This window comes from Bactrocera latifrons, unplaced genomic scaffold (assembly GCF_001853355.1).
Source record: "Bactrocera latifrons isolate USDA-ARS-PBARC rearing strain unplaced genomic scaffold, ASM185335v1 scaffold_318, whole genome shotgun sequence".
NCBI classification, from domain to species: domain Eukaryota; kingdom Metazoa; phylum Arthropoda; class Insecta; order Diptera; family Tephritidae; genus Bactrocera; species Bactrocera latifrons.
In genome coordinates, this window is record NW_017536830.1 from 102,754 (window position 1) to 129,800 (window position 27,047).

The following is a 27,047-nucleotide window of genomic DNA, read 5'->3' on the forward strand; positions in this document are numbered from 1 at the left end:
TTTTGAGTTGCACCGTGTGTCTGTGACTTGCTAAGTTAGTTGCTCGTAATTAAGGTGGTAACTGTTTAAAGTCAATAAACAACGAATGCATTTACGGCTATATATTTGACAGCATTTACGCATGCGTGCTTCGAGTGGTTTATTTTGCTATAACATTTATTTAGCTTTGTTTCACATCCATGCCATGGATGGGGGATCGGTAGATAGAATAATGACAAATACTCTCAGATTGCCGAGTTTTTCTTGTGCTTGCAAACTTGATTCAATTTACTTGTAGTTGCGGTTAATTAAAACCGAATAACCCTACAAGAAAAATTACTACCATCGTGAASGTGTATCATTGCTTGGAAATCATACGAAGAATTTGTCATATTGCATGGAAAATTTAGTCAAGTCAAGAATGTAAATGCATGAACTCCCCAGACCAATCAAATATTTAGTTAACGGTAGGTATTACAGGTACACAGTGAATTTTTGAGGGAGTTGGTATCAGCGGGTCTTGAGAGAACCCTACCGGAGAATTGTTTATAAACAAAGGGATTTCGGTCGGCTATAGTTAAGTGAAAATGTTAGCAAAACTGCGATCGTCAAGCGGAGATCCATGGGAAATTTGACACAACGTTTCAACTATTAAGTAAGAAAAAATGAATTAATGACTATAATTCAGTTTTCCAGGCAGAAATTGTGAACATAACAGAAGGTGCCAAGTGAACTTCTGATCTAACATGCAAATCCGTAAATTTTCTAGTGGATAGCCAAGCTACAATTAAGACTATCTGTAGTGCTTATACTCAGATATTGTAATCTGAGTATTGGAATAGAAGTAAACGAAACGAGTTGGCTCGGGGGCAGCTGGAAATGCAACCCCTAGTATGCTCTAGACCATTCAGCTTCTGTAAGGGTTGTTTGAAGCAATGGTCCTCAGGTCTTGGAACACAAGAGGCAGGGGGCATACAAAAAAGTTATTTTGGGGCAATGTTGTTGGTGAATAAACCAAAATGTTCTATCAAAATGGGACAAGTGGATTCGGCGAAATGCTTAGTTGCGCGGGAATTGATGAGTCGCTGGAACATTACCTATGCGAATGCTTAGGCTTCGGCCGGATGCGACGTGCTATATTCCACGGCTCCCAATGCTACAACTTAAGACATATCATATAGTTTTTTTTACCGTTTGGTGGCAAAATACTCATACCCACTGAGCTGGACGTTTCCCTGCAGGGCAAATTGTGTGCCAACATGCCTATGTTTCTTGCGAGTACTTATGTATATATGTAGTTGCTCAATAATAACGCAAAGGTGTTTATCGTCTTCGCTATTCGCTGGATTTATCCAAATGCATACAGCTGCGCCTAACGGTTGTTGCGTCTCAGCAATTAAGCTTTTGTTGCGTTTCAAATTGAGATGTGGGCTTTGCTCCGTGTGCGGTGCACACGCAACCACCAGTGGCCGCAAGCAACAACAACATGTCTTATATTAGTTATGCTGGCGTGTAATTGTTTCTTTCTTTTTGCTGTTTCTCGGTTTATCTTAACCGCAATATTGACGTGCTTTTGATGCGCTGAGCTCTGTGCTCAAACAAAATGCATACAACAACACCAAAAGAAACATCTCAACATCTCAGTGCGTCTGTATTCTGTATTGTTTGATTGCTTGTTGTTGTTCGTGGTTTCGTTTGTGCTCTTTGCATAAATCACAAATAAAACGCACAACTTGCCGCATTATTGCACGCAGCTTTATAAAAAGCGCACTTTCAATTTCGATTTTTTTTGTGAGCTGAGAAAGGCTGCGAGAAAAGTGGGCGCCTCGGCGCGTTGGAATGGCGATATAAAGAAATTTCGAATGCGCGTTTTTCCTCTTTTGTATGCAAAATCATAAAGTGGCTATAGCCGATATGATTGTGCGATTTTTCTGTTTCATCCATCTATTCGTTGTGATAATTATGCGAAGAAATTGCTGGCGATATAATAACCCACCAAGATTTTGACTGAAGCGTGAGATGCCGCAGTGCTTCAACAGCATGGCAAGCTGTTGACAGCTATGTTTAGAGTGCGCAATCGCCGTTTTCAGTTTATTGAACCTTTCGAAAAAGGCAAAATTTAATTGCAATAATTTGTATAATTTGTAATAGTTAAATCGAAAATTACCAACAAAAAACCAAGTAAAATTGTGTGTATATACATATATCGGAAAACTATTTATATACGTACACTAGATACTAATATTGGTTCATCGAAACTTTAAAATATAGTTGAACTTAACTCAAAATTTACCGGTGTTGACGAATTGGCAATCTTTTAATCAGTAATTTCACTTCGAACAGCCTTTAAGGCATATTATCGTATATTTGTATGCTTTGCTATGACATTTGAGGAGGAGTATTTGTATCTACTTTTACTGCGTCCACGAATTCGAATGTTTGAAGCGAAAACCAAAGCCAAAAGTCAGGCCTGAGCTGGGGAAATCTTTAACGTCTATGATGGCAGCAACGGACAGTGAGATCGCGAAGAGGCACTTAATCTTAGCCCTCATTCATAGAACAGAGCAAGCTTTCGCTATTCGAAAGAATGGAAAAACATCGGTTACGCCTATGCGAACTTTGCTGGATTATTGCGGTCAACTTTCTAAAATATAAACAAAACCCCTAGTTGCTATGGCTAAAGGAAGTTATTGTGACTCTTCAATTCCTGTGAGAGGTAACGGTACTTTTGCCTTCTCAAAAGACAAAAGCCTCTATTGCAGACAGAATATTGGAGGGTGCGYGAGGAGGATAGCAGCTAAAACAAAATCCTTCAAATAAACACGTTGGGAKAGAAATTATAAGAATACTAACTGGCTTTGCTCAGAAAGATAGAATTGGGAAATTKAGCCAAACTCGAGGAATGTGATCAAATTTCTGAACTGGAGAAACTAACAGTCACAGAATGCGCTGATCACTTAGGCATAGACTTAAGAAACTATTTAAACTGGGCAACATAGCCAAGGATAAGTCTTACTGCAGATAATATAAAATTGTATTTAAGGAATATAAGAGGAAATCCGTAAAGCTCAGAGGCAGTGGTTAGAAATGACAATCGTGSCAGTTACGCATTTTCCAGACTTAGAGTACATACTCTCCGATATCACAACGAGAAACAAAATACAAACAATTATGGCGCCGAATTGTTTAAGTCCAATGTTATGAACGTTATTCTTCAAGCCACGATGCAAAATGTACTAAGAGTTCTATTTCATACCTGAAGACAATATATGAAAAATATTTAAGGTTTTATTACGTAGATATTCTTTAGAGATATACGAGAGTTGACTACCGAACTACTACAGGAAAGGCGTCTCTAAAAGCGATGCATAATGAAATGAAAACCAAAGAAAATCATGCAAGTCTCGAAAAGACTGCGAGATGGTAGATTACCTAGTGATAGGTCAGAACTATATTAGTAACGATGAAACATGCAGAAGAGTATGTAGGTAAGAGACGCTGGCACACCTGCTCTGTCTCGAGGGGCTAGTGAAGTATAAAAATCGGATAAAAAGTCCCTATTAAACTTATCAAAAAACCTTTTTGGTGTGCCAAAGACTTCAGCTCGAATTTTTCTTAACCTCCATCTGACAATACAAAGGACCAGTAAGTCCATCTATGGCGTGATAGTCAGTATAACYTAACCTAACTTGTAATATATCAGACACATTTTAACTATCTAAAAATGAAAATGGGCCGGTATCCGCGAGAYAAGGACTTCCAAATATTAATCTGACGACAATATATTATATAAACCCTTTCACTGTGACTTTATTCATACTATTTAATTGAACAGGGTAGACGTATTCTCCAAGCTTTGACATTTTCACTCCCTGTCGGAAAGTTACAAATCTTAACCTAACAGTGGAACATGTACTTAGTAGAAACATAAGTATGTGTGTATAGGGTTAATATAATATGCCAATAACTTTGAATGAGCTCGTTAACGCGCTGCAAAATCGAATTAAGTGGGCTGAAAAGCTTCAAGTTTAAATTATTTAAGTCTGTTGAAAAGCGTTTTTTAAGTGAATTTCAACATTTGAAAATTTCAGCTGAAGCAATCAAACTCATTAAAGTTGCCAGCAACTGTTTTCATTTTATTTAYACTTCCCTTCCCACATAAAAAGTTAGTAACACAGTTGAATGCATTGTACTTATRTATAGTTATTTATTCTCTGACATTCAAAGCCTTTACATATTTGTTGTTATTAATATGTAAAGTAAATATTCAGGGGTCAAAACTGTTTCGRGTAGTTGCTGCTGACCCGCAGCACTTTTATCTGGCTCATTGTAAAAGTCTACAAGCAAATGCCTCTCCCCTCGAGGTCGAAGTCAGTGGTAAAGTCAAGAGCAGCAGAGTTAGTGATCACATTAGTAGTGGTATACATAGGYGGAGGGAGATGTTGTTGCCAAATTTCCATTGGTAAATTCAAACAACACAAAATATTTAATTTGGAGTTTGTCTGAAAGTTGGCTGAAGTACTATATAAATCTAGGTATATATGTATTRTACATATATACTTTTAAGCATACACACATACCCAACTGTAGCTGCAACTTTAAGGTGTTGAAGTCGTTTGTATTTAGAAATTTAGTCCAGAAAAAAAGGTTTGCGAAAATATGAACTCATATTTGATATGTAATTAAGGTGCACTCAATCTATAATTTTATGTTTGGGAAACTCTTTACTTTCATTTAASTTGTCTTTATATGTTTTAGCAATGGTTTGTTACATTTTAAATTCCTTATTAACAAAAAAAGGTGTAATTATAACTGTAATTTTGCGCAAACATATTGCAAGACTAATTATTATAATAAGCCCTTCTACAGAAAATAAAAGCTACATATATATTTATACCCTGAACAGAGTGAGTTAAGTTAAGTTTGCCACGAAGTTTGTAAAATCCAGAATTATCAATGATCATGTCTATCAGTTTTCGAGATATCGATCTGAAATTTCGCACACGASCTTTTCTCCCAAAAAAGCGGCTTATTTTCCCGAACCAGCGATATTATTACTATARCATATAGCTGTCACACTAGCTGAACTAATTTATTATTAATATATGAGAAATTTTTTTATTAGACAAGATTGAAGATACTATTGTCCACGGTGAAGGTGCAAACTCAGATGAAATTGTCCAAGTCCATCTATTATAGCATATAGTATACCTAGGTAGCCTTTTACATTTCGGAATTTGGCAACACTAGTAGAAAACTAGAAACTTATAATTTTATCGTAAAGTTTCAAATTTTTGAGAGTATGCATACTCAGCATTAGAGTGCTATTTGTGTTGTTAATAGTCACTTAAAATATTCCTCTCGAGCAAAAAAATAGAATTAAATCGGGAACATTTGATTAGTTTTTACAACTTACAAAGTGGATTAACTCATCAAGAGTGCATATATGAACTTAATTCAAATTTTGATAATGAAGGTCTATCAAGAAGCTCGTTTATCGATGTTGTGGTGAATATAAACGAAGTCGTAGATCACTCCAAGCCGAATTTCTGGAAGGTCTTAAAAAATTTATTGATGTTCCGGAAACTAGCGATCATATGACGTATCATTAGACTGAGACAACTATGGGCGTTAGTAGCACTAGCATACCTTCAAAATTTTATGAACATTTGACTATAAGCAAAATTTGTTCTCTTTTTATCCTACACAATCTGTTAATCGCTCGAAAAAGGGCTAGTATTGATTGGTCGAGAGAAATATTAAAAATATGCGATAACGATGTATAGAAACACGTCTATGCCATTGTGAGATGTGATGAATCGTGAAATTTTGCGAATAATCCCGAAAGTAAACAGTCGACTGTGGGGAGAGATCATTTTCTATGAAAGAATGTAACAGTATTTCATCGCCAAAAATTTTGCTGCTTATTTTGGGCGTATTAAGATAAAAATATGAATAAAATAACTTTTTAGGAGACGTACCTAAGTTCCATTTTACGGAACAAATAGCCCCTCCATTAAGCTGTCTCTTATACACATCTAGATGTGTATAAGAGACAGATTTTATGAACATTTGACTATAAGCAAAATTTGTTCTCTTTTTATCCTACACAATCTGTTAATCGCTCGAAAAAGGGCTAGTATTGATTGGTCGAGAGAAATATTAAAAATATGCGATAACGATGTATAGAAACACGTCTATGCCATTGTGAGATGTGATGAATCGTGAAATTTTGCGAATAATCCCGAAAGTAAACAGTCGACTGTGGGGAGAGATCATTTTCTATGAAAGAATGTAACAGTATTTCATCGCCAAAAATTTTGCTGCTTATTTTGGGCGTATTAAGATAAAAATATGAATAAAATAACTTTTTAGGAGACGTACCTAAGTTCCATTTTACGGAACAAATAGCCCCTCCATTGATAGTATAAAAAATAGATCACCTATGGTAGAACACTGTACATGGTTTGTGGTGAATATTATTTGTGACTCTAAAAACTGTGCATTGGAAAGTAAACAAAGTGGTATTATAACAATCACTGTATTCATCTAGTTGTAAGTCCATTAGACATTACATAAAATAATTATCAGCTATGGGTTTTTATCAATTTATCACACTGTATGTATACTACGAGTATAAGGCATTGTCGGAATATTCGTGAGTTCAATTCGTTTAAGCRGTTGCTTACGGTTCAGTGACTTTCTTTAGCCATAAACTTAGCTCACGCTGTTGGTAAARGCATTACTTTCGTAGTCTTTAAAATAAAGTATATGTTTTCCTCTTAATTAACCACCAACTTAAAGATAATAATAAAATATGTTATACTATAAAAGCGAATGTGTTTAATACTGTTAGAAAATATTTAAAAAGAGTTAAGGAAAAACTTAATGTTTTTTGCAGACTCTCCTTTAAGCACGCACTGTTTTCACTTGCTGCAGTGAATAATGAAAAGTAAATATGTTATTACCTAGTTTTYAACATGTTTAAATATATAATTAGCAATGTGCCAGTATAATTACGAAAAAATAAAATAATAACAATTCGTATTTGGTGCAATCATCAAAACTCTTAAGTTTAATCGTGAGGTCTGTAGACTCTAAAATTTGCTTCCCCCTAAATACTTCAATGCTWCGATGCATGCAAATTCTTATGCGAAAATGTAGTTATAACAGAGATTGTTTTAGCGACGGACACCCAACCTCAGATGCTGACCCCTACATATCAGACATAGCATCTGATTTTCCAGTGTTTCTTTTTTACAGTACTTATTTAACTCGATACCCAAATGTTGTTCGCTATGTTCCAAACTAAAACCACATTGACCTCTCTCCATAACCTAACTTAATGAACCATTCCGGTCTTAAGTCCCGCTTGGCTATAAAAATAAAAGAAAAGTTGAGAGAAGAGCTGACACGTCGTTTCAATTATGACGTTTCGTGTTGTTATCATTCTTCAGGCGTACGATATTTCTGGTATTTTATTCAATTTGCTATGAAATTTATCTTTATATATTGAATGGAAAACCACCAGTCCTTAAATAATTTATTTGCGAAGAAGTTTTAGTTTTCAAATTCGCATATTTTGTGGTTTTTATAATCTGAAATATACCCCGTTCATGTTCACGAAACCCAYGACAAGCTGGGTGGATTTAGCTACGACGGTGTGTCTGTGTATATGTGATCTAAGCCTTCAGTTTTTGAGATAACGATCTGAAATTGTACACACGTCTGTTTCTCTCCAAGAAGCTGCTTATTTGTCGGAATCGCCGATATTTGACCACTACAGCATATAGTTGCTGCACAAACTGAAAGATCGTAATAAAATGCTTRTATGGAAATCTTCTTAATTTGAGGAGATATCTTCAAGATGGTTTACTCTCGGAAGAAATTGTCCAGATCGTATCACCATAGCATACAAACTGATCTATTAAAAATACGTTCTTGCAAGGAATCTTTTGTATTTATGAAGAGTATTATAGCTCCGGAGCAACTGAAGTTAAGGTTTTGCTTGTTTTATTATTCAACGATCCGCGTACATATTCCCATTGATGTATATTTGCTACTGACCCAATTACGTCTATGAAAGGTAGGGATAGCTTGGCCACTGCACATTCTTAATGTGGCTTCCGGATCGCTTGGCGCTCGCGGTTATTTCTGTGCACCGCAGTACATACTCACAGACATTTATATGAATATGAATGAAGCTACCTGCCCYGAAGTGAGCTTGTGAGAACTTTGCTGACCAGCGCTGATTATTATTTGATTGCCGGAAGTACGGCGCAACGTCTCCAACTAGACAAAAGTAGCTTCAAATAAATTACTTGTATATAAGTAWATATGTACATATATACGCATACATATATTTATGTATTTTAAAACCATTTTTTGGTTATTTCTACACAGCTTTCTTTAGATTTCTTTTGAAAAGTTTTGTTTACCGTTGCCTTAATTAAAGTTGTTCATCTTCGGTGTGTAGTGTTCTTCAGAGATTTGAGATAAATGCAAATAAATTTGCCTCTCACACTCAATCATAGCAATTAGTCACGATCGTCTGTTSTTTTTATCTATACATATACATATGAATGTATGTGTTATATATATAGTGTACRTTCGTCTGTTTGGCTTTTATGTCTTTATTATTTGTGTCGTAAATATTTCAATAAGMATGGCAATATCATTGTCATCATGTGGACATCCCGCCCACTCTGCACGCCTCTCATCCCAACAGATGCAAATAWTAATCATAAAAAACAACATCAATGGCGCTGATAAGCAAATTACTGTGTATCCGCACATATAACTTTTTATCAATGCCGGCACAATATCAGCATGTAAATTGATAAACAATAACAAATTAACTTYCCATTCAGATTGTTTTTTCTTTCAGGTACGCAAATGCATTCACACAACTTTGGTCCCCGTATCTTCAATGTTGCATTGTTCCAATCATTTATCTAACTATTGATTTTTTGTTACGCATAAGTGTTTTTGTTTCGGCTCCAGCAATTGTAATTGACGGCTTCATTGATTTCTGACACATAATTCAACAGGAATGCGCGACATAAATATGTACATGTGTTTAGTATGTATAGGCATAAAATTGCATTTGTGTGTATTTTCTTATTACCGAACTTCATTGATATTGAATAACGAACCACGAAAAGAACAATGCCATTTTACGTGAGCTTTCATAATTATAACCTTATGTGATTCAACTTATGATTTTTCAAGGAATTCATAATATTTAACCACGAGATGTGACATCCTAAGAAATTGTTCACATATTGTTTTAATTACAACTTTACAATGTTGCGTCTTAATAAAAACATAAATTATTTTGAAATTAGTTGTTTAGGATCGGGGTGGAAGTTCTTTTTCTTCATTGGCGTAGGCATCGGTTACGCGGTGCGCTAGCCTTCCTTCCTTTTCACTGTTTGGCGCCATTTGGAGATTCCAAGTGTAGCCAGGTTCTTCCACACTTGGCCTTTCTAACGGTGTGGATGTCTTTCTTTTGCTCTGCTTTCCCCGGCGGTTACTGCGTCGAATAGTCTCAGAGCTGGAGTATTTTCATCTATTCGGACAACGTGACCTGAACTATGCCAATGTCTTTGTAAATCTCGTACAGCTTATCGTTCCATCGACTGCGGTATTCGCCGTTGACAATACGCAAAGGAACATTAATCGGCCGCATCAAATAATATCATCGTCCATGCCTCTGCACCATATAGCATGATGGAGATGATAAGTTATTTGTGAAATTTGGTTTTGCTCGTGAGGAGAGGACTTTACATCTCAATAGCCTACTCAGTCCGAAAAAACACCTGTTGGCAAGAGTTATTCTGGGTTGGGTTTAGGCTGAGTTTGTTGGGGTTAATGCTAGTACGACTTCGAGGCTATGACCGTCAACAGTKACGTGGGAGCCAATTGTCTGTTTGATGATAGGAGATATTTCGTCTTGCCCTTGTTCACTACCAGTCCCATTTGCTTCGCTTTTTYGTCCAACCTGTAGAAAGTATTATTTACTCCAGCAGTAGATTGAAGAAGTCGCAAACCTCGTTAGGTATCGAACGACCCAGGGAAGTCCTTTAGTTTTGAGTTCGGCCGGCAATCCATCGACCGCCGCCGGTTTGTTGTTCTTCAGATGAGTAATTGCTGTTCAAACCCTATATTGTCAAAAGTTTGCTCAACAATGTACAAAAGCTCAGAATAAAATCAATTTTTACTTAAATAATTCGCATAAAAAGTAAGTTTTTTACCACGAAAACCTCACCCCCTCCCCCCTTAATCACATTGTTTTAAACCACATAGGGTTTGAAAATGGTAAAAAGTGGTCGACCAAAATGGTAGGTACATATTTTTTTTATTTATTTATTAGTATAAATATAAAAAAAACAAGTAAGGATGGGCTAAGTTCGGGGCAACCGAACCTTTTGTAACTTTCAAACCACGGAAATACTTTAAGGTGTAAAGCCAATCTTATAGAGTAAAGTAAAGCCAAGAATTCGCACAAATTTTTCTATTAGAGGCGAAAGATACACTGTTATGAATAAAACACGTTCTCTTATTTCCATTGGGATAACTCACATATTGGCCAACATATGCGGTAATAAGTCACCTGGAAGTTCGATTATCTTTATATTAGGTATATGGGGGCTTAGGGAAGCATTTGTCCAAATCAACTCATTTTTGATATACAGACATACCATTTGTCAGAGAAGTACTATCCCTGAATTTCAATTATATACCTCACACATGACGGCTATTTTCGATCAAGTCAGTTATAGGTACCGGGGTCCACATGCTCGGTACCTAAGGGCTGGAACAGGTTTTATTGGATTTAAAATATGTTTGGGGCTGGAGCAGGTTTTATTGGATTTAAAAAATGTTTGGACATGAGGTGGCACACACTGAAGATATTAGTCGTGCAAAGTTTTATCGCGTTATATTAATTCCTTCTTGATAAGGTGTACTGGAAACTGAACGAATCAAGTGGAATTTAAAATATACTATGAATAAGGCATGACGAGCTGAGTCAATTTAACCAYGTCCGTCCGTATGTGTATATGTGAACTAGGTCCTCAGTTTTTGAGATATCGATCTGAAATTGTCTTGTCTGTTTTTCTTCAAAAAGCTGCTTATTTGTCGGAATCGCCGATGTCTGACCACTATAGCATGCGGCTGCCATACAAACTGAACTATCGTAATAAAATATTTGAATGGAAAGCCTTTTAATTTGAGGAGATATCTTCAAGAAATATGGTTTATTCTCCGAAGAAATTGTTCAGATCGGTTCACTATAGTATATAATAGTCATAACGGATCTATCAAAATTACGTTCTTGTAAGGAATATTTTGTATTTAGGAAGGGTATTATAGCTTYCGTGCAACCGAATCAAGTGGAATTTAAGATTGTGCTGCATATATGAGAAATAGACRTGGTTGTAGTAGGATCCGATTAGACCATTTTCACACTGAGACATAATAACATAAGAAGAATGCCACCAACAAAATTTTGTCGAAATCGGTTGGACGGGTCTCGAGATATGGGATTTCGCTAAAAAGTAGGCGGTACCACACCCATCGTTSAATTTTCATACCGGCTTTCATAACATCTCGGTGGTAAAATTTAGCGTATTTAGTTATAGATTTATCGCGCTTTTTGTGGTTTTTAATAGTACCGTTAAATGGGGAGTGAGAGGGTTTATTCACCGATTTCATCCATTTTCACACTGACGGCTGAAGATTTGTACTCAACAAATTTGGTCGTTGTAGCTTCGTATATTCGTTAAACTTTTTAGAGGGCGAGGCCACACCCACTTTAAAAAAAAAATTTGCCAAAAAGTGCGCCTTGCTACTAGAATCCTCTGTACCAAATTAAAGTTTTATATCTTAATTCAGTAGTCATGGCACTTTATGTGTTTTCGGTTAATGGCGATTTGTGGGCGTGGGAGTGGTCTGATTATACCCATCTACGAACTCGGAGTTTTTTTTGTACTAAGGAACCTACATACCAAGTTTCATCAAGATATCTCAATTTTTACTCAAGTTAAAGTTTGCACGGATGGACAGACCGACAGTCAACCGGATTTCAAATTTTTTCGACATCCCGATCACTTATATGTATGTATATCTATTGCTAGGTGAACAAAACTTTAATACTCTGTAGCAACTGGTTGCAAGAGTATAATAAGTTGAAATTTGATCAGAAATACGAAAAGACTTTTTCGACTACCCAATATTTATTATAATAGTAAGTTTTCTTAATAATGTTATTTATGTAAAGGTATTTGTTTACTTACCTGCCTGATGAAATTGAATTGCAGCATTGCTAATCGTTGATTCATAGCTCCTTTATCAGAAAATTTGAAAACGTCTTGGATTTTTTAACACTTGTGAACAAAAACAAAACAGTTAATACTTAAATATTATTTTACAGTAAAAATGTGAAAATCCAGCTGTTAATTATTAATAGCAAGGTGTATGCACTATATATATATGTATGTAAGTATATACTCCACTGCTATCGCTGTTTAAAACGTTATTTTTCTAACATAAACTTTACAGTGTTTTGTTGACTGAAAAATGGAGAAAAGTGAACTTTTATATCCTCAACATGTTATATATATGTATATATTATTTGTCACGAAATCTGTAACCAGAAGGAAACACTGGCGCTCTACAAAATATGTACTGTACTGTAAGTATACCATACAGTACCCGCCGGAGGAAGAGGACGACCTCYACTSCGTTGGATAGACCAGGTGGAAAAGAATCTGGCTTCGTTTGGAATCTCCAATTGGCGCCACAATACAAAACGAAGGAACGACTGGAAGAAGAGGAATGCTTTAATATCCGAAGAATTTTTAAGATCGGACGACTATAGATAAACGTTACGTGCAATAAAATAGAATCAAAGGTTTGTCTTGAAGCAATGGTATCATAAAATTTTTCATTCATGTAGTAAATTTTTTTTTCTTAAAAAGATGAATGGATAACATTTTTCAGTTTTACAGTTAAATGTAATTTGGAAAATGTAAATAGCGTGCCTTTTTTTTAATGACAAAATATTAGAATAAATCTCAAAATAGTTTCATAAGCCGAAAATTTTGAATTTAAAATCGAACTAAGTAGTTATATTAGYTTAATTTGATCTGTAGAAAGAATATTAAAATAAAATAATAAAACGTTGTTCAAAAATCCGTAGTCATTCAACAAGGATTAGGTGCACACATTTCTTCAAGAACGGTAACAAAAGGACTTGAATCTTTTCGGCACATTGTCCCGTAAGGTGYCAATGTTGAGCTAACGSCATAGAWGCAATCGTATTCAGTTTGCAAAACTACTCTTTAGTTAGTGTGGTTTTGAAAATTAAAAACAAAATGGATCGACATTCTATGGTTTGAATATAAAATTATTGCAAGTATGATAGGAAATGATGGTTGAATTTGAGCTCGACGTCAACAAAAAAAAAAAAGGAAATGTGCGTTCACTACACGACTAAGTCCTTCAAACCCCGTGGCGGCAATATATTGGTTTAGGGTTGTTTCTGATAGCGTGGTTCCGACCTATTTTTTGGATATAGGCAAACATGGACCGCCATATATGTATATATACTTAATTACTTATTTTAGATAAAGTTGTACTCGCATATGTTGAATGTAATTACTTTTCAATGTGGACTTCAACATACTTCAGATTTTGCAAAAAAAATGGTTTTCAGATCATGTTGATGCTGATGTTATGGCTTGGCCGGTACACACAGCAGATTTGAATTCAATCGATAACTTATGGAAAATCTTTAAGGAAAAAATTGAACCTGTAAAACCGGAACTTTCCCACAGGGCMCCATAGTCTATTTCGGTCAATGCAATGCCTATAATGTATGCATCTGTATTAGATTACACTACAAATTACTAACATTTTTTTTTATTATTACTTTTAAAAACTATTTTATTTATGAAAGATATTTTGATTCAATTATTTTGWCCTCCGAAATTTTCGAAACGTGTATTTTACCTTTGTTTTTGCACTATTTATAAGTTGTTTCCAATATTTTTACTGTTGCCAATAACACTTGTCATGGAGTAAGTAATATAAATATATTTTGTTGAATTAAAATGAAATTAAATTTTTTTTTAGAACAAAAAATTAGTACTAAGGTTGATTCTATTTTATGTTCGTAACTGTAGCTGCCAYACAAATTGGCGAACTAAACTTAAGTCCTTGCACCTAAAACCYTTTTATTTGACAAGGCATCATTACAAAATTAGGTAATATCTAGTTCTAGTCATCACTAAAATATCCGAACTAACTGTTCAGATAGGACCCTTAGTATAAAATATAAAGCAAGGTCAAGACATACACCTGTGAAAGGTATTATAAGCCTCTATGAAAGTGCATATACATATGCATATTAAATCCCTGCAGTTTTGTTATCGAAGTAAAACAAATGTTAATTAGTGCATGTGGTTTTCTGTTGCGCAATTCTGGCAAGGCATCTGAACTGTTTTAAATATTATTAGCTGGTAGTATTTATAATTYTTTCAATATATTTTCCAATGTACATATATGYACATACATWTGTATGCATTTACTGTAGCTTTCTTTGCATTTTTCACCAGTTTGCTTTAAATCATCTTTCATTTATAATCGATCACTGTCACTGTCAAACRCGGCATTCGTTGCACTTCATTAACACACCGTTACCGTTTTTATAATTTCTCTCAAATTTCAACTCTAACGAATATTCACCTGCTGTTGTCCTATCTACGAAATCCTAAAACATGATTTTTCAGAAATTATTGTATTTTGCCCTTTCGGCCAGCGAAACCGTGGAATTAATGCACAGGTCACTTTATAATAAAACAGGCGTACTTTTTTCGGTTTTGGTTTTAAATTTAAATTAGTGTAATGGTGYGTTTATGCGAGTCCGGCGATGAGTGCGTGAAATCAGAAAATTCATAACTGAGTGACCGACGAACAGCGCGCGAACTTTAATTACATATCTGCATATGTTTTTCAAACTCCACTAAACCTAAACAACAATGTGCCATTACGAACAACAACAATTGCAACAAAAAAGTTGTAGAGACCTTTAATGTCCGAAACGAAATGGTTTTGTTATTGTTTATGTTGTTTTTGCTACTGTTTTTAAGAGCTAAGTTTTTATGATTTTATTGTTGTAATCTTTTAAACATTTTTCCATTGTTTTGGTGAGCAGAAAAACTGTGTGCTGCTGGTTGTTGGTTGTTGGTAGACATTTAAAAATGGAGCTGAAAAAGCGAAAAGTTAGTAAATGTTGCGTTTTTATTGTTGTTGTGGCAGTCACCTTTTGTGGATCATTATTTCGAAAYATACACACATACATGCAGATATATGTATTTCATGCAGTGTTACGTTAAATTGTGAATATATTTAAAACAAAAGGGATTCGGGTGACCTCTAAAAGGACACGTTTTACGACCACCAAAAATATATGTATAAAATTTAGTTTCATTAATTATTTGATAAAAGTATATGTATGTATTATTTGTGTAATGTTTGTATACACTTTCTGATGTAAGTAGTTTTTTTTGCAAAATCTAAAAATTAAAATTAATTCTAACAAGAAGATTAAATATTCCCAATTTTATACAATATGACRTAATTGCACTAGCAAGTACAAATCCATGGCTTAAAATTTACACATACATACATATGTATACATTTGGATCCATACGCAAACATGCCGGCATGCGATGYCGTTGAACGCATTTGCCATTGCCCTAGTAGCTGACTAAGCATTCCCCCTTTTGTTCTTTAATTTTATTCAACACACTTATTTTTGGTTATAATCACAGTATTGTGTACTCTTATWATGAATACATATGTATGTATGTATAAWTACACATAATAGAGAACATTTTAAACTCCCCATAATCTGCATAATTTCTCTCACCTGTTCTGTTGGTATACCTGTGCACATGCGTTGTTTCAAAGCTTAAAAAAGAGGTCTTTGGTTGAAGGCGCTCATGCGTAGATCCGCCAGTACARAGTGTGGTTGAACCATCTATATGCATATGTACATAAATATACATACATACATATGTATATAGTGTGACAACTCTCATCGGTCGAAGGGTTGCTATATACTTGCGTGTCGATGTAAATATTCTGTTATGTCTGTCTATATAAATTATGTATGAATAATGTGAACTTGTACACATACATACATACTTATGTCTGGTGGAACGAAAACAATAAACGTATTATTATTTGTGAAATTTATTTAATTGTGAATATTTATTTTTGTTCATATTTCTATAAATTTTAATTTGAAATTTAGCAATGACTAAGTTTAAAACAACAATTCATGGATTATATAACATTACAGATTCTCAAGCATACGCAATTAATTGCTTACTTCAGCCTGTTCCAACCGCTCGTTCTTTGTTGCCTCACCGCATTCGTATCGCTGATAATCAATGATTGTGACGTTATTTTCCTTTAAGACATCGTTTACTGTGCGATCGGGGTCTAGCAAGTATTCTTGGTGTATGAGACATGTCTCRTCATCTTTATTAGCCACTGGTTTATCTTTTCCTTCTTCGCCAATCTTCACGGGGTTAAGACCAACAATATGCTGGCAAAGATTTTTCTGAAGTTCATCATCTACTTCAGAACCACGAAAAGCCACAATTGTTCCATATTTGCCGATTTGTGTAGTGTTCTCGGCTGCAGCCACATTTGTGGCTGTCGGATGAGCATACCCAGCTAATTGCAAATCATTGCTGGTCTTAAAGCATATCGCACGTTTAATTGAAGCATTTTCTCCCACAGTCCCAATGAGTAACGCCAGGTGGTCTCCTAGTGTTTTGCCATCTGCCGTCCGGAGGTTCTTCAGCGCTTCAGCYTCGAATCCGAGCTGTTGGTTAAAAAAATGAATTAATAAAATTAGTAACGATATTGAAACAAATCTAGAAACAAAAATATAAAACTTATGTTTTGGGTACAGAAAACATCGGCGTATCCGATAAATGAGCAGCTTCTTGAAGAGAAAAGGACGTGAGCCAATTTTCGAATCAATATCTTAAAAATGTAAGAATTAGTTCACGTATACACCGACGGGCAGAAAGTTAAATCGATTCAGCTTATCATGCTGATCAATAATACATATATTTTATACRGTCTTCGACGTTTTCCCGTTGGCGTTCGATGTTATATTTACTATTATAWAATTACAGAGGTATTTAAAACACAATGAAAAGTGCTTTAATGATATGATCTTAAAAATCTTACTTTAAGTCAGCACCACTAAGCTTTTTGTTTAACCTTTTATCAAAAACTGATATGTTCAATTCTTCGAATTATTCTATTAGGCTGTGACGCCAAATTAATATCACACGTTGCAAAACTGATAATACTCAATCATTAGCTTTTTCTTCCGTACCTTCCATAAATCACCATCGAAATCTGTAGTTTCAGTATACTTAGCACAAATGCGTGACACGTGATCGACAAAATTCTTGAAATGCTCATTGCGTGCAACAAAGTCGGTTTCACAGTTGACTTCAACCATAGCACCGATGTTGCCGTGAATAAGCACACCTACTAAACCCTGTGCTGTTGTCCTTTCTGCAAGTTTTGTGGCTTTTGACCAACCCAAACTTTGGGCTTGTTCGTTCAACCATTTTTCAGCCTGTAAACACACAAATTTCGTAAACAAAATACTTATAAAATAATAGCTCATTTAATACTTACCGCATTGATGTCGTTATTATGTTTTTCCAGTGCCTTYTTGCAATTGGCGAATGTGTAGCCGGTCTTCTTGCGCAGCGTGGCCAAAGCACTCTTCTCAACACCGGCTAACGCTATACGTGTGGTGTGGAATGCGCGGGTGAATTGTTGCAACAACATCTTTATTTCACTTAAATAATTTAGCTTCCTTATGAGGATATAACCAACTAACTGCAATGCTCCAAACTTGTTGCCTGCYTACGGGAACGACACGTGCAAGAGAGCTGCCAAGGAAACCAAAAGTTAYATTGTTTCATGTTTATTYATAGAAAACAAATGCAAACACAGTAAGCAACAAACAACCGATGTGAGTGCATTGTTTGAGTGAGTTCGAAAAAATATCATTTGAAATAAACTACASATAATAATAACACGCAATTTTATTAAAAATCCAATTTCTTAAAACTACATTATCCCTTATCGACGAATCACTTGTAAATTTCTTAAGATATTTATCATTGTATGTTAAGTGGAATTCGTGTAGATACGTAACAGCTTTTAAATAAAGTAAATTCAGCCACCGATAAGGTTCTTTTTATTACTTCTTGTAAAATAAWATAAATAAGCCGGTAATTACATTTTCTGCAGTTTTCCAGTTTTTTTGATTGCACAATGAAATGTGTGCGATTATGGCTGTCAAATTGACATATTGTTGTTTTAAAACATCGCATTCCATCAGCTGTTTTATTGCGGATGGTGCTAATGATTGTTAGCTAAAAAATCTACAAACAGATGTCGCGATTTTGCGGATAGCGGATAGCGGAAGTGTACATTTTTTGGTGAAATTTATACTTTCTAAATTTGGCGGTATTGTTAAAATTCGTAAAGTGTATACATTGTGTGGGGTGAATTATTCACTTGCTTTCATTTCATTCACAAAGCCTTTGAAATAATTTCTGTGTCGATCATAACGTCTACGTGTAGAAAATTTATTTCTGAAATCTATTGAATTGAACAGAGAAAATAATTTTTTAAATAACAGCTTTTACAATATGTCTCAACCGTCTACTTCTACCGGAGCCGTTAAGCGACCCTGTTCCAATTTGAAATTAGTCTACAATCGCCCCAAACCGGATGTCCTAAACAGCATTTTAAAATCTCGCGCTAATCCRCGCTACCGATCACGACGCCTTTGGTACGAGCTGAATATGCCCGAGTGTACGTCTGCAATATTCGATGGYCGAATGATTTCCACGTCTCTGCCGGATAGTCTATTGTGCCACACACGGGAAATGCGCTCGAAGAATAAGCAGAAAGTGAGGAAGAAAGAACGTAAGTAAAAGTGTTCATTATGACAATGTCATCCAACTCTGATATTTATACGCTCGACAGGAGTTCGCACTTACATGGAGATGCGCTTGGAACGTGAGAACTTTCGCAAGAAATTAGTRGAACTAATTGCCTGCGAAGATGAAGACGTCGATATGCCGCCAAGCGAAGGTGATGACAAATTTCCGAATAAAGAAGAAAAGCAAATGTTGCGTTACTACTATTACATCAAGCATGGCATTGACACAATCCACGTGGCCCCGATGGGCAAACGTTTGCTGAACAGGTCAGTGCTCYTGTGGAATTAATAATCATAAGCCGTATCATAAAAATAAATAATATATTTTTTAAGAATTACAATACTCATAAGGCCGGAGTTAAATAAATGGCGCACCGAACTCAATGAAACGATTAGTGAAATTAAAGCAGACTACACTTTCGCCATGAAGAAAGCTGTTATTGATTTTGTTTTGAATAATTCATTACCCAGCCTACGTAAAGGCCATGAGCTAGCTTTGACCCCAGAAAGGAAGGAAATAAAAATAATGATGAATCGCTGGCGTTATCGGTGAGTTTCAAACTCGATTTTAATTTAATTTTTAGTGACTAGTATCATAATTCAGTTGTTACTTAAGCAACTTACTAAAACGCTCATCTCATAATGTTGTTGTTGTTGTTGTTGTAACGGCAGAATTCATCTCATAATCGAAGTACTCGGTCGTCTTTTATGTACCGTTGTTGTTGTTTTTGTTGCAATGGTTATCTAGCCCCCGTTAAGGTGATAAGTTATCGTCGAGGACATATAAYTGTAGGAAGCGTGCCGTTTCGGCGGTTTCGGACCATACGGAGAGGGGTGTCAGATGTGTAGGGTTAGCTGCAGGGACTCTTTGGAGGCTGGTTATATATTTGATATGTCGGGGTCGATTCGGGATAAGTAGTTTAACTTGCTATAGTATTCAGAACTCAAGGAGTTTGCCTCCAAGCATGCCATCTACTGAGAGGGAGTGGGTGAAGATGTTTATTGCTCCGCTGTGAATGGCGGTCAGTGCATGTCTGAAGTTAGTTGTGTCCGTAGTCTGGTCCACATAYTGTCTTATGTCATCGACGTAATTGAGGAAGGACCTCTTGATGCTTCTTCTGCTTCAAGGCGGCGACTGCATGGATGGTTTATATCAAAACACTTCAGCAGAAATTTATTTGGAGTGTGTTACCTAAAGGGTGCCCATTTCGAGGTTCCCTACTTCTTAACGAAAAAAACACAGGCATTTCATATTTAATGGGGAATGTTTCTTATCATATGGRAGATCATTCTTTGGAATTAGTTTTTTTAAGATTATCTCTTTCTAATGTTGGGCGCGGTTACGTCTGAGATGGTCCATCTATTAAGTCCAATTTTTGATAACTCATTCGAACATTTCGACTGGTAACTGGCGATTGATACACGGGATTATCCGCATAGACTTTATACTTTACATATTCTCACAGGAAAGAGTCTAATGATGGATATCAGACAATCTTGGTGGCCAATGGACTSGACCAAAACGTGAAATTTACTGTCCATCGAAGCGTTCTCTCAATAAATCCATTGGYTATTGCGAAGTGTGGGAAGTGGCGCCGACTTGTTGCAACCAAAGTCGCCGAAATCACGACCTTCCATTACAGGCATCAAATACCATATTCGGTTACCATCGCCATTGACAGTTACGTTCTCACGGGCATTATTTTTCAATACATACGGTCCGATGATTGCACCGGCCAACACACCACACCAAACCGTTGCTTTTTCTGGAAGCAATGGCAGCACTTGAAATTCTTTAGGTTGCTCTTCGCCCCAAATGCGGCAATTTTGCTTGTTTACGTACTCACTGAGCTTGGATTGGGTCACATCGTAGGGAAAAATTTGGCTCGAAAACGTCTGAAATTTTTTGATCTTTCCAAGAGCCCATTATGCGAAGCGATGTCGCTTTGGAAGGTCGAGCGGCTTCAGTTCTTGCACAAGCTGTATTTTGTACTCTTTCAATTTAAAACCACGACGTAAATGCGCTAGGGTTCCATACGTAAGTTCAAATTGCTGCGAACGTCGCAACGTGACAGCTTGACATGACTCACGCGTTATCTGTCAAAATAAGGAGGTGCCTTTACTTGGATCACCTATTATAAATTCCTAAAAGTACATTACCAGAACCTTATAGAAAGCCATTTGACCTTATCAAAAATTTATTATGCTTGTTTAAACCGTGTCTACTTAGTCATGAGTAATCTCTGTCTGGCAAAAGTCGCKCAATGGAGTACAAAGTAACAAGATGATTACACTTAGCTTTCGCCCATGTAGCTTTGGCAAAAGTTCTTAYTATTAACCAGCGCTTACTAAACTCACTGGATGTCCATAAGTCCAACGCCAGAATACATCAATACATTGAAAAAGCGACTCGTTTATAATCGGATGAATATGGGAAAGGWGTAGCAAGCTCATCGATTTTGCAGTTTCCGGCATTTGCGTTTATTTTTTGCATYCGGATTCACAATTTCATTAAGATATTATCTCACAAATATCTTTAGARTTAGCAGATATCAGAGACATAATTTATCCTTAGTTTCGTAGGCTAATAAGCAACGCAAAGATTACTTTTGATTCTTAGTGATACAAGATGGAGTGCGGTTATGCAGTGCATGAGGAATAGTTATCCTTTAGAATGCTTGTGAATTTCAACAGGCTCTGTCGCCTCACTAACGATATCTCTTGCAGTGTCTTATCCTTCACTCCCAACCATAATTGGCTTGATATCTCAGGCCGCTTCACCTCTTCCTGGACTTGCATATTGAGTTTTAAAATGGAGCGCTCTACTCCTCGTGTTATCTACTGCTAGATAACATATTAGCTGTTGTATTCTCTCATTCATCTCCTTCTGAGGTTTCATATAAAGCAGTCCATCATAATGGGATGAATGAGGAAATATAYCAGCCTTTTGCTAGATGGCGCCTTCCTGTACTGCTGAACTGCCACGTCTCAGCCAGAAKCAGCTTAAGGCTACTGTATTACAAGCAGCGACATCTAATGCCCAGTCGGCACTGTTGACGATGAAGAATCGTTCCCATAACAGTCGGATTGGATATACGAGTACTACATACTATATGTAGCTAAAGCAACCTTTAGGTGAACAAAACTATTATACTCTGTCGATGTGTATAAGAGACAGGGATATACGAGTACTACATACTATATGTAGCTAAAGCAACCTTTAGGTGAACAAAACTATTATACTCTGTCCAGCATGTGGTCGGTGTACAAAAATAAACTCAAAATTTATGTTATTTCATATTTGAAATAAGTAATAAGTTTCAAATATGAAATAAGTCGTCAAATCTGTACGCGTTTAAATTTCCGTCACGATTTCAAATATTTTAACATTTTCCACTAATCGCTGACTAAACCGATTGACTTCATATCTCAAGAATGTGTGAGTCGCTCCGCGAAAACTTATTTAAAGCGGTCACCAGTAAAATGCTTGTCTAGTCAACTCTTCAAGTCGTGAAAATCATAGTCGAAAAGCAAACTGTTTAAAAACAAAATGTTGAAATTGAAAGCCGTCATTAAAATAGCTTTGACATTTGGTAAATATTGCATAAATTCAGACTCGCTAARATGTGATAAGTTTTGTATTTTAGTTGTTGCCGTTATGTTCTTTAGCGTAAGTGCTTATGCYATTAATCGGAAAGCATTGCTCACGGATGGAAAATGAAGCCGAAGTGATTGTAARCTAAACTGATATTTGTTGATAGACAACTGCAATAGACGAAGGTTATGAGGAACACACATATAATATCATATTTATATACCRTACTTACAAATATACATACATATGTACATACTGACATGCTATTCGTATATTTAGCAATAATTTATTTGACCCTTGAGGTTAGAGTTGTATAAAATAATATTTGAGCGGGTATTAGCATATATACATAGATACATACATATACTATATACAGTCATGGACAGAGAAATAACACAGATTGACCATGAAATAAAACGACGTTCATTATTAATAACATAAATAAATAAAAATTTAATCTTTTMATTCTTCTTCTTTATTGGCGCAGACATCGCTTACCTGGTTATAGAGCCTAGCTTACAACGTTTTTCGTTGTCTGGCGCCAATTGGAGATTCCAAGCTTAGTTTTTTCAGCGGAGTGGAGGACTTCCTCTTCCTCTGTTTCCCTCATCGGGTGCAGCGCCGAATACTTTCAGAGCTCAGTCCGGAGAAACACCTGTTGGCAAGAGTTATTCTGCGTTGGTGTAAAAACTGGTTTCAAGATAGAGGAAATTATCTACGACTCCGAAGTTATGACTTACAGCGGTGAMGCGAGTGCGACGACTGTTTATTTATGAAACAGCAGATATTTCGTCTTGCCCTCGTTCATTGCCAGACCTATTTGCTTTCCTTCCTTGTCCAGTCTGGTGAAAGCAGAACTAACGGCGCGGGTGTTGAAGCCGATGATATCAATATCTAAAGCCACACTGATAAGGTCCAATCAGTTTGTTGGCGATGGGTTTTAATCTTTGGCATAGTATGGAATCGTTTCGGGAATCGGATTTTCCTTCTCCTGGCGTTGCACTTTCACTGCCATTCAGCATTTTGGAAAAGTGTTCCCTCCATAATTTTAGTATGTCTTGGGMATCGGTCACTAGACAAGTCTGTGGTCTTGAAACCTTCTGTTAGCCACCGCATTACTCGAGCATTACTCATGTCGCCCATCTTATCAAGCTCTTCATACTCACGCATTTTGGCCTCTTTCTTCTTCTGTCTGCAAATGCGTTTCGCTTCCCTCGTCAGCTCTCGGTATCTATCCCATCCCGCAGAAGTGCATGTCGAGTAGAAAATCGTTCGACTGTCGGTTGTGATTGCAGCTTCTTGACGTCGAATCTTCCTTTTGTTTGTTGGCGTGTGTTTTTGCAGCACATAGCAGTACGAGTCGATGTTAGGACCTCGGAGCGCACGCACATCTAAAACACTGAAGACGGGTTTTTCGATCCCGAGACAGCCAGGTGGCGTGATGAATTTTCTATTCAGGAGTCTAGTACTACAGCCTCAAAACATTTCATCAACAAATTTATTCATTCATTCATCGTGGAGGCTGAATTTACCGACCGTAGTGCCAAAGATACCTTCTTTGCCCACCATTGCGTTAAAGTCGCCAAGCACGATTTTGATATCGTGGCGGGGGCAGCTCTCATGTGTGCTCCAAGCCCTCATAGAAAGCATCTTTGGTTACATCGTCTTTCTCTTCCGTCGGGGCGTGGGCGCAGATCGGCGATATTCGCTTTGATGCGGATTGTAGGTAGACGTTCATCCACCGGGTTGAATGACAGTAGTCGGTGACGGAGTCTCTCTACCACCACGAATTCCACATCAAATTTGCGCTTCTTTGTATGGCCACTGTAGTAAATGCCAAAAGGACCTACTTGTCCCAGTCTTTGTCCTGTCCATCACATTTCATCACTCCTTCACTTTAACGAGSACACCAACCAGCTGGGCATCGAAACCTTCCCAATTAAGGACGGGACATTCCAGGTGCATGCCCTCAAATCGTAGTCCTTAATTCATTTGCCATGGTCGTCATCAAAAGGGGATCTCTTTGTTCTTTTTCATTGGGTGCATCTTTTTACGTGGCTGGTCCCAGACCCAGCGCACAACCCTGCGGAGGGGATGTTCGCCTTCTCACTTTAGCTCGCCYTCAAACGGATGYTCTTAGGCTACCCAGAGGATRTTTGGTCAAAGATTGGAAGTAGTGAGCTGCTTAAGCCATATGTAAAAAAATCGTTTCTGGCCACTCTCAARKTAATGGCGATYAGAGAACTTTCCTCACTTGTTCTCTACTCCATCAACCTCTCGAGACTTATAGAGTGTAATATTCGTTCGTCGAGAGAGAGATATGCTTCTCAATTGCTAACCGATCTAAAAGTAGCATATGTTTGGCAAGAACTATTCTGCTTTTTCTGGTGTTACATTAGTGTACTTAACCTTTTCAAATTTATAGCTGCCAACACTGACGTAGTTTGCATGACGCGAGGAATTTTATTACTCCAAGTGCGTTGTCTTATACTACAAAAGGCTGCACTGACAGCTTTGTTGTTAAGGCCTATGATGCTAATAATATCTATATTGTAATTTAAGAGTATACCTGGTCACGATCGGGAAATTGGAAGTCAGTTTACATATGCTTATACTTACATATAGTCAGTAGGTCTACCTTGTATGTCTTAATTTGAATATAATTTGTTATAATTTTCTTCGAAAACTTAATTTAAATCAAAAACTCAATGCATTTTCTATGTCCTTGCAGATATGACGATAATCGTTGTCGCATTAAGAAGACACTGTTTTGCATTCATCGTAGTGTTGCCAGCATTCTTGATTTATGGAGCACCAAATATAAAGATATGCTTTTTGTAGACATTAAAGAGTTGGCACAGGCGAAGACACCTTATGAACTGTACGATTTCACGGTAAATAATAAAAAAATCTTCCAAATTTTACATACCTATAATGTTTGTGACAATTTACACTTAGTATTTATGTGGACGTCAAATCGACACCGCCAAGGGCTTGCTCGAGAACGAATGGTATGGTGAGATACATCAGATTTTATTRCGTGCCAGTAGACGTGGGCTTCTACCAAATGTGAGGCGTATGAAATTGTTGCAACGCTTTTACAACTGTGTGGCAGCATTGATGACGCAACAACTGGAAGATATCTGCATACGTAGTTTGACGTCCTACGCCGATTTTATTTGCGATTATGGAGTAAGTTAATTACTTATTAATTTGCCATTGATTGTAACTTTACGACACTACTACATTAGAGAAAAAAACCACGTACTAYACTGTAGATCTAATTTCCTTTTCTTCTTTCTTTCAACAGAAAAGTAATCCTGGGCTTAAAGTTAGCCTTGTTCTTGAAGAGGAAGATACTATTGCCTTCAATCCGAACTTCTCCAAAGTGCAGCACGAGCTTTTGCGCATTATCGAGTCCATTGTAATGTCTGTGGACCAGATGCCTCGAATTGAAAATAAACTCTACACAGAGCTGAAAATTTCGGATCAATACCACTTGAAACCGACAATACCAGAATCGATTATAGCTAATGCTCGTAATCGCATATGTGTCATGTTGGAAGATCAACGAATCGGTCCTGAATTGCGTCTGCAAGATTTCGATCAATATATAGACTTGATGAACGGGGTTGATGCAGAGCGCATATCAAAGTTCATCGCATCTGAACCCACATTTGAGCAGTATTGTGAAATGGTATTGCAGTATCGTCGTAAAGAGGAACAGATAATTCAAGATATTTGGGGTGAATTGCGTATGGGGCTCTACGAGTTCCATCGTGAGAATTTCATAACTAATCTAGAACAGTTAGCACGCTACATGCAGCAGGAATTGTTGGAGAAAATGGTTGCCGATCAGCAGTCACAAATTTCTAAATTGGGTAAGGAGTATGAGAGTATAGCCAAGAAGGCGATGACGGTGCCACAAACAACGGCCGAGTTAATGGCGCTCAAAGAATTTGTGATCAATGCGGAGGAAACTGTAATACCGGAAATGGAACAACGCTTGAAAGTGGTGAGTATGCACAAAATGGCGAACTAAAGTAAAATAATATGTCTGAAAATAAACTCAACTCATTTAAGAATATGAACCATATTTTATGGCTGATGGATAATATAATCTACTCACCATTGGATATAAAAAATAACAGCAACACATTCCAATGGTATTTGAAAATGCCGTCCGTTTTCGAAGAGCACCGCTTGATCATTGCTGATAAAACAATTGAGTATCAGGAACGACTTAAAAAGCGCATTGAAGCGTTCCGCCGTGAGCTACAGACCTATTAYGAACAGGTGCAAGACTACGAGAATTGGGGTGATATTAAGCATTTGGCACGTTATAAGGTAGGGAACACATGTTTCACGAATATCGAATCAAATAATGTGAGAATATTCTTAACATTTCAG

General features: G+C 36.6%; 3 protein-coding genes and 1 long non-coding RNA gene across 8 annotated transcripts in view; 2 read left to right on the top strand and 2 right to left on the bottom strand.

The window, feature by feature from the left end:
- LOC108970959 (villin-like protein quail) overlaps positions 1 to 15,118 on the bottom strand; it is a 29,748-nt gene extending 14,630 nt beyond the window's left edge. Inside the window, exons 1-2 of one of the 4 annotated variants that reach the window (XM_018936703.1) lie at positions 14,854 to 15,118; positions 12,279 to 12,464 (exon numbers count right to left, since the gene is read on the bottom strand). In XM_018936703.1, coding sequence (XP_018792248.1) covers positions 12,279 to 12,323 — 45 coding nt within the window. In that variant the 5' untranslated portion in view covers positions 12,324 to 12,464; positions 14,854 to 15,118. Of the gene's footprint in view, positions 1 to 12,278; positions 12,555 to 13,995; positions 14,130 to 14,730 lie in introns of those variants that run through there. The other 3 variants (XM_018936701.1, XM_018936700.1, XM_018936702.1) reach the window with 3 other exon arrangements.
- Positions 15,119 to 16,235: 1,117 nt separating this feature from the next.
- LOC108970949 (elongation factor Ts, mitochondrial) lies at positions 16,236 to 18,394 on the bottom strand. Of its 2 annotated transcripts, none has more exons than XM_018936683.1 (4): positions 18,332 to 18,394; positions 17,719 to 17,978; positions 17,408 to 17,656; positions 16,236 to 16,882 (listed from the first exon to the last, which is right to left on the bottom strand). In XM_018936683.1, the coding sequence occupies exons 2-4, from the start codon at positions 17,872 to 17,874 to the stop codon at positions 16,370 to 16,372; spliced, it is 918 nt and encodes a 305-aa protein (XP_018792228.1). In that variant the 5' UTR covers positions 17,875 to 17,978; positions 18,332 to 18,394; the 3' UTR covers positions 16,236 to 16,369. The 2 variants fall into 2 exon arrangements, with proteins under 2 accessions (XP_018792228.1, XP_018792229.1); XM_018936684.1 differs by having other exon boundaries at positions 18,297 to 18,338.
- Positions 18,395 to 18,746: 352 nt separating this feature from the next.
- Positions 18,747 to 27,047, top strand: part of LOC108970956 (dynein heavy chain 7, axonemal) — a 45,890-nt gene continuing 37,589 nt past the window's right edge. The window contains exons 1-7 of the mRNA XM_018936697.1: positions 18,747 to 19,026; positions 19,087 to 19,309; positions 19,376 to 19,591; positions 25,369 to 25,531; positions 25,596 to 25,829; positions 25,948 to 26,652; positions 26,721 to 26,984. Of these exons, the coding sequence (XP_018792242.1) occupies positions 18,747 to 19,026; positions 19,087 to 19,309; positions 19,376 to 19,591; positions 25,369 to 25,531; positions 25,596 to 25,829; positions 25,948 to 26,652; positions 26,721 to 26,984 (2,085 nt within the window). The remainder of the gene's footprint in view (positions 19,027 to 19,086; positions 19,310 to 19,375; positions 19,592 to 25,368; positions 25,532 to 25,595; positions 25,830 to 25,947; positions 26,653 to 26,720; positions 26,985 to 27,047) is intronic.
- Positions 22,486 to 22,896, top strand: LOC108970958. The gene is made up of 2 exons (XR_001993515.1): positions 22,486 to 22,635; positions 22,690 to 22,896. It is a non-coding gene; the product is annotated as an uncharacterized LOC108970958 (long non-coding RNA).